Genomic DNA, 14,042 nt, shown 5'->3' on the forward strand with positions numbered 1-14,042 from the left:
AACTCTTACAGGGTTTATGACTGAAACAGTGAGATAAGGATAATATGGCCAAACCATTCACAGACTCAAAATCATTCCTTTTTTATTGACACATTCTACAACACTGTAATCAGAACAAAAATATATAAATAGGAAACCAAAATTATACATTCTTGTACTTGCAAAAAGGTCATTTGTATGGGTATTTTAGTAGACAAAACAACATACTTATTTTTACCTTCAATCCACAAAAGAACAACAACAAAAAAATGGACCAGATGTCATCTGCATGTTGAGGATTCAAAATGTCAAAACAGTCCTTAAATATTGGTCAGTATCAGTCCAAACCAGGGCTTCCTCACAGAGAGCCTCATTGACCCATGTGTGTAGGGAAAGGGGCACAGGACATCCTGCTATTAGTTCTGTTAACATGCAGGCATCCAGACTTCGGAATAAGAAGGGCGGGGTCGCCTTGTCATTGCCCTCAACCATAAAGCTCTCATTTCTTCAGTGACCCTGACATCTTGCGCAGCCCCTTCATCCGATACAGGAGCCCGTTGATAAAGTCCTGAGGGCGACAGAGACAGGGGGCTGATCTCAAGCTGTGTTCTCTCAGGAATTTGAGGTGAAGTCAGAACAAAATGTTTGAACCCGGGAAGCGTAGCTAAGGTTCACTGAGGAGATCCTCAGTTAGTGGCACTAAAACTCAATAGAAAATGTTTATGACACGGTCCTCTGCACCGGTTTTATAGCTGGTTTGATAGATTAAAGTACAGGCTATGTGCTGCACTTCTAGACAATTTTTTTCTTATTTACTTTTCTTACCTCTTTTGGCTTGCCACATTCTTGAAGAAGTTCCTGTAAGATAAAGCATGGTGTAAACTTAGGTCCATTAATAATGTCAGAGTCATTTTACTTCAACTTATTGCCTTCGGAGTTAGTGAGTTGTAGTACTAACAAACACAGATACAACCTTACTGTCTTCCATGCCTTGTGACTAGGTGGATAAATTTATCCATGATGATGCAGGGTTTATTACATGGGCATGGCTACCACATCCAAACAAGAAGAACTATAAAGGCATTGTGGTGTTTTATGGATGACAGACACAGCAGACTAGCCATCCAAATGGACCAGTTACAGCTATTAAAATTGATTTTACAAGACCGAATCTGTTAAACTAGCTGAGCTGAGACTGAGTTAATACATGAAAAGATTTGTTGCTAACACCGCTTGAAAATATTTATGGAGATTTCATGATCATGTTACAGACACAATTTGGTTTTAATTGATCATTTTTTAAACGAACTGGGCAATATCAGATGGGCTAAGGGATGAAGAAGGTAGAGTGTAAGCTACTGTGTGCAAACCCCCCGCCCCCAGGTGTGTCTGGAACAGTATAACCCAAAAAGTTATGAAGTTATAAGGGAGGATTTGGATAAAATGGTGAAATGGGAAAGCAAAAAAATGACCCAGTTTTAAAGTTGATACAACGACTCTCAAGGGCAGCAGAGAAAATTTGTGAGTTCTCCCCTGTTGTATCAGGTTTGTGATCTGTGTTGGTTATGAAATGGGTCATTCTCAGGCAGTCCGCCTGCCTGTCACTGCTCACCTGCAGTTTTGACCTACGCTCCGCGTCTGGGAGCTCCAGAAGCTCGTCTATATCAATCTCCAACTCTGGAATCTCCTCCTCCTGGACCCGGAGAGAGATCAAAGTTTTATACAACAGCATTCTTTGACCCACGCATATGCATACATTCACTGAGACACTGTGGTCATGGCCTTTACCCGGGGGGTATAAACATTTTGTAGGCCTACTATTATCGATAGCGTTGCCTACATAAACTGTTTTTTAATCAATGATGTTGTGTGAAATGTTAGCTATCCTACTAATATGAAAGAAATAGCCTAGCCTTCATCATGGCCAGAGCACGCATATTTAGCATGTTTCACACAATTGCCTTTATACTCCAGACACTGTACCAGGATACTGTTTTGAACGTTTCTTACAGATAATGGCATAGCGATCATTGCTTTGTCTTAGCGAATGGTATGCTGCCAGTTCACACACAAGCCACCTGCTGCTGCCAGTGTGCGTAAATTCCAATTTCTGCTGTCAGTGGAAGTGCTGATGATACAAGGGGCTGCACTCGCGCCCTCTCTCACAACGCTCACACATAGCGGACATTAAATAACAATTCTAAACTGAATTAAGCATGCACTCGTCTCTGTGGTGTTTGTTCTTCTCCTGGAAACCAAGCACACAATGCTGAGCACTGCCAGAAGTCCCCACTGTCCTTAGTGGGGTTGGGGCATTCCCAGCTGAAGAGCTGGTGACACAAATTTGAATTCAGACTGTATCAGACAGCAGGAGTCCCCTGTCCTCATTTAGTGGCATAGAGTGTCTGTTGGCTTTTACCTCACTGCTTTCTTTAAAATAAGAGGACACTGCTTCAGACATCTGAGTCTTAACAGAATCAAGCTTAACTTTTCCCATTTCTGAGAGCATTGAAAGTTCAATGAGAAACTGATGACCCCATTACAAGAAGGATCTTGTGAATCTCCGCTGCCCAGAATTCCTATTTAAATATTGCATTGAAAAATATCCACATTGGACTGGTGACCACAGGCCTCGTCAAAGGAAATATGTACCTGTTGGTGGGAGCATACGTCCCTACAGGCCCAAGCTTGGTCATGATGAGATCACACAACCTCCTTTTCAATTCCGCAACACTTGCGCTGTTTCCAGCTCAGCTTGTGTTCGTGGCAGCAGTGTGAGTGTGCAAGAGCAGGAGACAAGACAAACAAGCAAGAGTCTGATTTCACGGATGATTCTCCCGTAAACACTTTCCCCAGCTGGCATTTCGGGCCATCATTAACTGGAAAATCCCCCAGGTTTTAATGATTATCCCATGAGATTAATGATACGCGAATCCCAGCTCGGCGCTCCTATACCTGCACTCCTATAACCGCACTTCGAGGAAGTGGCATGAAATGCATTGTGGGTCTGCTGAAGAGGAGATTACAAGGAAAATGTGAGCAGGTGCAGAGAGACTGTCCCTGACATTATGTGTACAGGCTGCATAATGTGAATATGAGTGGACTGGCTCCAAGCCGACTCATCACAGCCTCATTTCGGCCTTGTTTCCACGGATTGATTAGCAGCATGTAAAGCTCATTTGTTGGCCTCGAATTCTCCAAGCGGCACCAGCGCTTTGTTTGGTCTTGTCTGCCGCAATGATGAGAGTGGAGCAGGAAATGGGCTGGGCCTAAAACCAAACCCGAAGAGAACAAATCAGTCTCACAGTCCCAACACAACAATGTGAAATAATCACGGTGCGCAAGTAATTGCGCAACAGCCAGATATATTACATACTGGCACATCTGACAAAACTAAAGGGAAAAAAAGTGTAATCCATTTACAGCTGCAAGCCCTTTCCTTTGAGAGGTACTTTGCATTATCTGCTGCAGGAAATAGGTGGGGGGTGGGGGCGGGGTTAGGCAAGCAGTGGGAGCTGCTTTCTGGTCTGAAGATTGAGTTGTAGCACTTTAATATTCATCACATCAGCAGTTGTGTTTACAGGCTTATTAAGCTAGATGGCCCCTTTAAAAAGTGAATTTTCCACTTGGGCAGTTATTATGTCTGTTTCCTAGAAGACATGCTTACACAGTGCCTATGTGAGCCTGGGTGGAAAGGTGCTCTGCAGTGGAAGAGACTGCACCACTTTTCTCCCTTGATGAATAAATGCTGGACGATTTTGCCTTACTTTGAGGATTTGTCTGAATTTGAATTTATCTGCAAGAGTGGGTTTTTTCAAGGGGATTAATACTGATGTGACACCATTCAGACTGTGAGGCATTTGATGCTGTTCAGAACACCCTGGCAAGGTCAAACTGTAAATTGTAAGATATCATCAAAAAAATGTAATAAGATGAGTCAGTACCCCACATAGCAATCATAGAACAATAGTTTTGGCATATGATTATACAGACATGCAGCCAAATCAGCTGGAGCCAAGATTAAAATAAGGAACTCAGAGTTATTAATAAAGATTGCAGAGCAGGACTATAATTTTGAAAATTACCTTGGAATTACACTGATTGAAAGTACAAATTACGGAATATATGAATATCACAGTACTGTCAAGAGCAACACAAAGGCAGGATTTGTACTGAATTTATCTCTGTCGAATACCCGGGTAAATAGAGTTTGCCACTGTTCTTTCTCTTAGTTGTTCCTGAAGGAATTGTGCTGGAAAGAGGTTTCCTCTGTTACAGAATACTTGCTCCATCCCAAATTGAGCAACTATGACAACATAAAGTCCCTAAGCAACCGTGTCCTTGTGCATGTGTATTAAGCACATTAAATCTACCCCCAATGTCCTCAGAAAATTAGTACTTCAAGGTCTTCCATATTTTGCTTGACTTTTCACTGAAACTTGAACTCTGGCAGGTATTACTTCTTTGCTTAGAGGGTTATATCGTTGAGATTGTCACATACTGTCCAACCACACAGCTGAATATTTCACTGAAACAATCCCAGTGAAGTAATTCATTTAAGGGCGCCAGAGCGGCACCCCACCTGTTGTTCACTGTGTCTGAGATCCATTCCTGATCTGGTACACTGCACTGCTGCCCAGCAGGTGCCCACCATAATATACGATACCATGTTCTACACCATAAGAAATACAATAAGATGTTCAGGCACTCTTTATTTAAACTGAAACAACTGACAATTAATTTTGAGTATGATAGTTTCATGGATGTGGGTTACACCCAACTTTCAATAGTAGCTAATAATATTCAGCATAGAGCAGGAAAGCTTCCTAGGAAGCAATTGTTTTGGAGCCAGGCTGTTTTGGAATTCATAGGAGAGCGATTTGCTGAAGTGGGTGCATTACTAAGATTTTCCTTCCCCATCTGCTTCAGAGTAGGCCTGGCCATAGAGCACTCTGAACTTCCAGTAACATGAAGGGTACAGGTCACATTCCTAATGTTTTTTTTTTTTTTTTTTTTTTTTCCATGGCGCACTGTTTGGGTGGAGTTACTCTGTGTTTAGGATGACTGTCAGAGTCTGCTGGCTCCATCCACGCTCAGACCCATTCCCTAATGAAAGTATAAAAGTTTTAGTGTAATGTTTTATAATATAATTAAGTGTGCCAGATCTAGGACACTCAGTCCTGTTTGACTGCACACATTTCATTAACTGACTTAATATACCCATTGCTAACATGCCTAGATAAAGCCCCAAGGATATTTCTGACTAGCAGGGTTTTTTTTTTTATTGTGCTACAGTAAGGTATACAATTTTCCATGGATAGGTGTAAAGTCAACTACAGCCACCAGCCAGTACCAATATACATTAGCAATGACCTTAAATAATTCAGCCCTTGACACAGGGGGTGACTATTAAAGCTTCCACCGGATGACCGGGAGTACCTACAGCATAACCTTTGCCTTAGTCAATGTAAAATTGCTCATGTGTGACTACGCCATGACCATATTCTCCAGCCTGGATGGTGTGTATAGCCTGGCAACTCACACAACTGAACTAAACATCCTCTCAAACAGTTCCTAGATACGGATGTAAAGTGAAATGGTCTGTGACGAGAGCTCTCTTTTCACCCTTCAGTGATTTCCACCACTGTGTGTGAACAAGGGCATAAGCCCTGAGAAAGGCATCAGCAAGATAATCTATTTAGTTCTCTCACATGTTTATTCATTTGGAAGATTGGCATACATGGAGATAATGAAAGAGATCTCCAGTATTATAGCATTTGACTGCAAGTTCGTATATGTATATTGCTAATAGTAGTACTCTTGTGTACATCCAAAAACACAAATTTGAGTTTTCACACCTGACTGAAAGTATTGGTTTATTTGCATGGAAAGAACAGTTTAATTCTAAAGTAGTGCAGGTGATATAAAGCTAAACCAATCTGAATAACCCAGAACTCTGAAAACATTGTGCATGAGCTTCTTTGTGATTGTAATATGACTTGCCTGGACCAATGGAGTATGTCATTACTGGATCATTTTCTAACCAAGTTCAAGAAAATTTGTATCCTTTTGTCACAAATCTTACAAACAGGCTTATCAAGGAGCTTTCTGAGAATTTTCATTGCAAATGCCACTATTCCACTATATAGGCCTACGGCGCATTTATGGAGCACACATATGCTAATGTCAATTTTTCAAACGTGAAACTGCCTCAGTATATAATCCAGCTGTATAAACAGATAACATGTAAGAATTGTAACCTATGTAAGTCCCTCTGGATCAGAGCATCTGCTAAATGACAATAATGTAATGTAAACAAGTTCAGGTAGAGCCCTCCCATAATAAATTCACCTCTGGGGGTATCCAGTGAGAATCACCACAAGCACAATAAGTGCAAATGAAAGAGGGAACCTACCATGGAAGTCTTAACTGAACAGATCACCAAACACATGGAGGCTCTACAGTCATTCTTTCAAGCAGGGAATTTAAATATGGAAGGCTGTTGCAGACAAAGTTCATACTGTTTCTGGAACTAAAGAGCAGTGGGAGAGCCAGAAAAAATACACATACCAGGACATATAATAGATACCAGGACATGTACATTGCAGTACAAGGGAATGACAGTGTCAACAACGGAAGGTCCACTGCAGTTACTAACGGTAGTACTTTTTAAATGTTTATTTCCCACTGTGGTGTAGAAATTTTGAATTGTATTCAAAGAAAGGAACACAACATCCTCACTGTAAAACACCACTTTCTCATTCAGGTGAGATCTCATTATACCTAAGTTTGTAATTGACAAATGTTTTTGAGCATACAATGAAACATGACTGAATTGTCTACTTAAATCCCATAGACAATATGCATGATACTGCATCTGTCTATGCCTTTCTATAATTACGGCAGCCATTAGCCTGCGCTGGCCAGTTTTCACCTGGTAACCTATTCAGACTCAATCTGTTAATAAATGTAAAATGTACAAACGATTGATGGAAATCAATAATGTTTGAGTCTTATAATAATTTAAAATGAAAGAAATATGGAATAAAGAAAAATTCCACTATCCTGGAAAGACAACCATATTAATGAGTTTATAATAACATCTTAAAAACAAATACCACAATACTGTACACCATCTGTAGAAATGAATTATGCATTATGCATAAAGTTTTTTTTAAATTTCAAAATCAAATTGTGCATATTTTATGTCAAGGAACATTTCAAAGTAGTTAGTGCTTCCTTAGGCTAATCCACGCTGTCCCTCCACCATAATCCTCTTTCTTCTTCTATCTATTTGAGCAATTTAATTCTCAGGGTTTTGGGGAAAAGAAAAAAAAATAAATCACTTATGTAGATCTGACACATGAAAATGTTCAGATGTACCATCAAAAGAGATCAGCTACAACAAACAACCCACAGCAACACCTCACACACGTCACACTGAAGATTTTCTGTGTGTCCAGACATGTAAGCATGTGTTTCAAAATCAGCCAGGCTGAACTCAAATAGGTTGTCTGTTGGCTGGTTCTGAGGAAAATGTGCAGTCTTTAGTGAAAGAGGACACTGGACGTCTGCTCCTACTCCTGCCTCATTGTCCCCAACATCGTATGTGGAATGGGATCCTGTGAAACCCAGTGTCCTGGCCGTAGCCACTGGCCTCTGACGCAAGCTTTGCAGTGGCTGACTGTGCCCTTTTCTCTCAGAACACTGGCTTCTTTGGTTACTGAAATAGCAAGTCTCCAACAGCCTCTGTGGACAAGGGACAACTGTATATCAAGCTGTGTGAAAATATTTTTATATAGTGCAGGGCTTCTGGTGGAAAAGAGTAAACAGAAACACTGGTTAAACGATATCATGTAAACACATTATAGCATTTATTGCTCATGGAGGGAATGTCTAAGATCCACAAGGAGTCATGCCCCTGCCATTATAGCCATTATAAATGTACTTAGTGCATGCTAGGCACTAGTTATCACACAGTTCACTACATTTTATTTGCCCTGAGTTGTATGTAGCAAGTGTACACAAAAGGCCTGCAAAAGTGTATTAAGCCAAAGTGAATCCATGCTCCATATTCTGGACACAATCTTTTATCCCCACCAATCCCAGCCCCCCTCTCCTCCCCCCCTAACTCTGAAACTAGGATGCTCACATTAGAGTGGGGGATGCACTGGCACGTGTGCAAAAGTCAAACTAAACATTGCACGCCCTGTCTGCAGCAGCGCTTTATCCAGCCTCCCTGTTTCAGTGCGGGTGCCAGATTTCTGTTGCCATGGCATCCCCCAGGAATCGTAAGCAAATTGACACCGCACATGATATAATTGGATTCAGCATCAACAAATGGGCATGAAAGAGCTTTGTGATGCATACTCGCAGATCTCCTCCTAATCTGCCCAATCAATAATGCAAACACCAATCTTTACGTTTCGGAGGCAGTCTTCTCTGTAAGAAGCTCCTCTGACAGCCTTCCTGCAGAGATTGCTGTGCAGTAAAGCTTTGAAGTCCTTAAATCCACTTGGACTGCATGGCGCACAGGAAGAAAATTGCCCTCTGGCCACCTGCTGTATATGGACCTATCACAACAAAGGGGGCAGAGGGTGCTGCAAATATTTTGGAGGAAGGATGTCTTTCATGTGTCATAACATGTATTATCGCAATCAATAATAAAGATCATGAACACAATGTGCTTTAAAACACATACTGTTACATGTAAAGCTTAGTTGTTGCTATTTAGCATATTTTTGTTGAATGTGAAACGTACACATTGTGAAGCCTGCTTTGGCTTGCCAAAGGTAGAAGTAATGCCTAAACAAAGATAAGAAACTGAGAATAAATATGAGATAACTGGTTAATTATGCTTTTATATAACTGATAGGAAAAAACATGTTTTCCTATATATGATGATTCATATATGAATGTAACTCAGGAACATATTGTAGATAATGAATTATGTTTATATAATCGCACTCAAACTATGTCAATATCTCCCCAGATGGGATCACCCAGTTTTTACTCCCTTTTCTCAGAAGCCAACAGCGAAAGTGATATTGCCATAAAAACTAATAATAAGGAAGAATGATGTCCCTGCAGAGCTTTAATTACCATGCACAATCCAGACCCTGTAAGAAGATAACACTTTAGTCAGCACTCGTGGGTCGCTCACAGAAAACCTGAGTCCACCCACCCACGCAAAGTCCCACTCGCAGGCAGCTGCGTCCATGGGAATGTCAGATAAACACTGTATTCCCCTGCGCTGTCACCAGACTCTCGCCCTTCTTCACACGTTTAATTATTGACGGAGGGGACCTATGAGCGGCTCCCCGGCTCTGCCGCTTCCCGGTCACAGTCTCCGAGGGAGCCGCTCACATGCCTTACCTCGCAGTCGTACAGCAGGTGCAGCTGCCCGTCGATCCACTCCTCGATGTCCAGCCTCCTCTGCAAGTCCTTGCGGTTGTACTTGACGGTCAGCTTGCCCAGCTTGCGATGGGGGGGCTCCTCCTCCTTGTCGGGGGTTTGGAACACCACCCTGGACTGGGTGCTGGGCTCCGACGCCATGCCTGCCTCGGCCTCCGGGAAACAGCTGAGGAAACTCTGCAAGCTGTCTCTCTCTCTCTCCCTTTCTCTCCCTCTCTCTCCCTCGCTCTCTCTCTCTCTCTCTCTCTCTCTCTCTTTCCTCTCTCTCTCTCTCTCTCTCTCTCTCTCCCTGTCTCTCTCCCCCTCCCTCCCTCACTGATTCCTTGTTCTCTGTGGAGGATGGTAACAGAAGACGCCTGTGTGTGTGTGTGTGTGTGTGTGTGTGTGTGTGTGTGCGTGTGTGTATATGCGCCTGTGTTTCTGTGTGCACGGGTGCTCTCTCTGTGTGCTAAAGAGAGAGAGAGAGCAGAGGGCAATCAGGGAGCTGATAAAGGCAAAGGAAAGGTTGAGAGGGCAGCAATACTGTGACTCAAAAAGCCAAGATTATTGTTCTGTTGGCAATACACCTGATCAGAATGTTTGGTCAATAAAGATTGTGATAAAAATGCTTACAGACATATGCCTCTGGGTTCTGTAAGCCAGATAAGAATTGTAGTTGATGTCATTAACCTTGTTCAGTAAGACCATTACAAAACAGAGATACAGAGACAATTTCATTTGCATACTGAGAATACTCCATGAGGATAAACTATGGTCCTTGTTTGTTTCAAGATATAGACATTAATGAGGTTCAAAGATTCTCTTTTTAAACGGGATTTCTTTCATCAAACCCACAGTCAATGAGCATGCTTTCCATTGTCCTAATCAGGAGGGGAACCCACCATTTCCTGTCTGTGGGAGTAATTGATGGGGTGGAAGTAGCGATGAAGCTAATTCGTTTTAAAGGACCATAAACACCGGTAGTGCAGCGCGGGCACTATTAGTGCTACTGGTTGGCCCTTCCGTTCACGTCTAATGGACTAATGGAGTTTTCATTAAGACTCAATATGATGTGATCGGGATGTAAGGTAAGTAATGGAGCCAGTGGGTCCGCTGCACTCTGTGACACGTGAATAACTTCGCGTCAATAAAGTATGTGAGAGGGAAAAGCAACTAGCTGAGGATAGGGCTCATTCATCCCTCAGCAAATGGAATCTGGAAAAATAAAAAGTCCTGCATTGTTAGCAAATGTCCACTTACTGTCAGTTTATTTTTTACGGAGTAGAGAATTGACCTGAAAGGAAGCATAGAGTAACTCTGAATACCACATGCCGACAAAACTGAAAAACAGAGTTGGAAAAACAGTGTAAACTTGAGCTTCATTGTGATTGTAACATGACTTGCCTTGACCAATGGATTATTTGAAAGAAATATGGCAGCCAGCTCTGTTGAACTACAGAGTTCACCAGTGCCATTATCAGGTTATATTCTAACCAACCTGAAAGTTCAAGATAATTTACATCTTTGTGTCACAAAATCAGTATTATGTGTTTTAGATATATGTACATATCTGCCAAAGTCAAAACAAAATGTGTAGGAATGTTTTATAAATGCATTTCTCGATCACGTTTGTTACTCAAGGTTAAAGATAAAGTGCCCCAGCAGTTAGATTAGTAGATTAGACTGTCCCGGCAGAGAGAAGAGATGAAGAGGATAGTGCTAATGGAGATTCAGCTCCTGTCACACAGACCTGCAGGGAGGAGTGATGGATGGTCTGAATTCTGAGTGATCTCTTCACCTCTGTTTACATGGAAAGTCTTTCTCAAAGCAGGTCTTTGCCAGCTACACACAGGCTGTATTGAAACTGACCTCCCCTCCAATGTGACTTGTGTTAAAAGTCTAATGTCAATAAAGAGAAATATATGTTTATCTGGGGAGTATTACTAAACTCTACTTACTCCCCATTGAATGCTGACACTGTTGCCCAGCATTAACATCATATTCAACCTCATTTCCTCTCATTGTTTTAGACCTCTTATTACAACAAGGAAACAATCCACAGTGGATCTGGAGGGCTGTTGTAAGACAATACAGAATAGCACTACAACCGCTTGTCACTTCTTGTCACTTTTACTTTGACACTGGGACAGTGTACAGCAAAGGTGACCTTCACTAGCTTTACATGTTGGTCACATTGGTGTTTCCACTGAAAGCAGAATTCATCAGTTTGGTGACTTCTCTCTCACTAATGGACAGAGGGGGTTTCTTTTCGTATGCTTAGTGACCTCCCACACACTGATCTTAGTCTATGGGTTTCCCTTACAGTTAATCCAAATTTTCCCCAAAGAGCAGGAGATACCATCATCAACCGGCACTTTATAACAACCATTATCAGGTGTTCCTTCAATAAGGCTTGATGCTAAATAGGTATCCTCAGTTACACTGCAATTAATGATGGATGAGAGCTGGGCACAAGGGCTGGTAACTGCTGTTTAATAATCATTTAAAGGGGAAACCCCTAGAAAAGCCATATAAGCAAAATTCATTTGGTCCCACAGTCAAACATCATCACTGACAAAGCAACACCGAGCCAGAGTCATCGCTGTCTATCTTGTGCCAAACTATTACAATTGGAACAAGAGCCATAACAAGGGTGCGCTGTAGAGTTTCCACTGATCCTGTTACAAACAACAATAAGACTCAGTTTTTTTGTTTTGGCATGCCGCATCAATCAACCCTAGCCCTGCGTGTTCAAGCCAGCGATGCACCGTCTGTTACAAATGCTGAATTATTGAGTGGCTTTTCAGCTCACCTTTCCCAGTGAACAAATTCATTCAGTCCATCTCCTGCACCTGGTTCTGCACCAGCGGCCGTCTTGAAAAGGCCCGACCCGATTAAATATAGCAACAGCCATGGGACACGCCAAAGGGCAGGCCTCTGCGCTGGCCAGAGTGGACCCACTGGTGTGGATAAACACGTTAGTGCAACATCGTGCCAGATCTCAATAGTCAACACAGGTTCGCTACCTCCATCAAGTCCTCTTTAAATATGGCTCCTCAGACTATGTCCTCAAGGCTGTCTGTGGTGTGTCTGGAAACTTCATGTTCATCTATGTATTAATACCATAAAATGTATCTGATAGTCTTGTTGACTACCATTGGATTATGACATCCATCACTTGAGATGGGCATCACCCAGCCACTGGGATCTCTGTATGACCCTGTACAAAGGCTGAAACCTTTGTGCGATTCATGTGGACATCTGAGTTTCAAAAACTTGTTCTTTAGTCATATAAGTTTGCATGCATTGTTCATTCACTGATTCATTCATTGATTATCCTTGATTGATCTGCATGTCAACCTATTTTAATTTTCTGCTAACTGATTACTTCAGGACAAAATATTCATTCATCCCACACCTCAGGGTACAATTTCACTTCTCCAAAAAAAAAAAAGAAAAAAAAAGTAGTGTTGATATCTTACTAAACACCTGTGAGATACCAATCCATTAGACATTTGGCTTTTAACTTATGTCAGTTCAAGGATTTAGCATTGTTCCTGTATGCAACTAATTGAAAATGGTTTACAATACTTTTAGAGTTAAAATGCTCTCCTCTTACAAAGGCTTGGACCTCATTTGTTATTGGGCTGAATGGAAACTGATTATAGTATCCCATAACCTAATCACAATGATCAGGACATTGTAAAGCTCAAAATCAAAGACAATAGACATTTAATATTAATGGAGGTGCCAGTAAATTTAAACAAAGAATGTTTCCTCTGATGATACATATTACACCATCATTCTGGAACTATGTAGCAGCAAAGTGTCCTACACTCTAGCCATACCTTTAAAGGAGGACCTCAACATTATTAATGATGCAATACCTATTAATTAATTTTCTAAAAGATGTGTTTGTTCAGTTTTCCCAATAATATGGGCCAGCTTGCTTTTTCATGACTCTGCATCGTCCTCATAGAGCAAACCACCAGTTCATGGTAAAACATCTCAAATTTAAATGTGAATTTAAATGTGAAATTGTGAATTTCCACTTTCCAAAAACATAATGTTTAATTTTAAGCCTGTGGGAAGGCTGGAGTTGGTTTCTAATACACATATCGATATAGAACCACGCAAACGATTTTGATTTAACTGACATCATTTTCTTGTGTAACTGGGTCCTATCTTCGTCCATAGGCAAACTGCTGGTACATAAATGCAAAGCAGTTCTAACTCAAATGGCGAAATCTGCAGTCAAGAGTAATGCGACCCGACCACCATGAATTTTAGACATACAATCCTTTAATATTAGAAAATAATTGTCGTAGATGTTGGTTAACAACTGCTGCATTCTTTCAAACATATCGGCCGTAGGCTACTTCACATAGCAGTAACTGCAATGAACTTTTCTCATTTGAATCCAACCTCACAATCCTGCTCATACAGGAGGCACTATAAAAAATAAACTGCTGGTTAAAAAAATCCATTCTTTCTTCTGCTGTCATCAAATCATTTAAACATCTGTCTTGATCAATCACGTTATTATAAATGGAACTGATTGGATCGCAGTATAAAACGTTTCTTTTTAAGTCTCAGTTAAAGTTTCACATTCCAGGGTTGTGACTGCAAGCGTGAGTCATTTTATGACACCAATCGTACGTAAAGTGGCC

At 41.3% G+C, this 14,042-nt stretch overlaps 1 protein-coding gene across 1 annotated transcript; it reads right to left on the reverse strand.

Annotated features, from left to right (window-relative positions):
- Nucleotides 1–257: 257 nt before the first annotated feature.
- Nucleotides 258–9,628, reverse strand: zgc:162989 (uncharacterized protein LOC100037351 homolog). Its single transcript, XM_036542816.1, has 4 exons — nt 9,355–9,628; nt 1,592–1,672; nt 805–837; nt 258–547 (listed from the first exon to the last, which is right to left on the reverse strand). The coding sequence occupies exons 1-4, from the start codon at nt 9,532–9,534 to the stop codon at nt 479–481; spliced, it is 363 nt and encodes a 120-aa protein (XP_036398709.1). The 5' UTR covers nt 9,535–9,628; the 3' UTR covers nt 258–478.
- Nucleotides 9,629–14,042: the final 4,414 nt, after the last annotated feature.

The sequence above is a fragment of the Megalops cyprinoides genome, chromosome 12 (assembly GCF_013368585.1).
Source record: "Megalops cyprinoides isolate fMegCyp1 chromosome 12, fMegCyp1.pri, whole genome shotgun sequence".
Classification (NCBI taxonomy): Eukaryota; Metazoa; Chordata; class Actinopteri; order Elopiformes; family Megalopidae; genus Megalops; species Megalops cyprinoides.

What these genes read in the sequence shown, in the direction of transcription:
- zgc:162989 (XM_036542816.1), bottom strand. Translation starts at nt 9,534, where the DNA reads ATGGCGTCGGAGCCCAGCACCCAGTCCAGGGTGGTGTTCCAAACCCCC. An exon ending in ACCTGCTGTACGACTGCGAG is followed by an intron (nt 1,673 to 9,354) that starts GTAAGGCATGTG and finishes CTCCGGGTCCAG; the next exon opens with GAGGAGGAGATTCCAGAGTT. An exon ending in AATGTGGCAAGCCAAAAGAG is followed by an intron (nt 548 to 804) that starts GTAAGAAAAGTA and finishes TGTCGCCCTCAG; the next exon opens with GACTTTATCAACGGGCTCCT.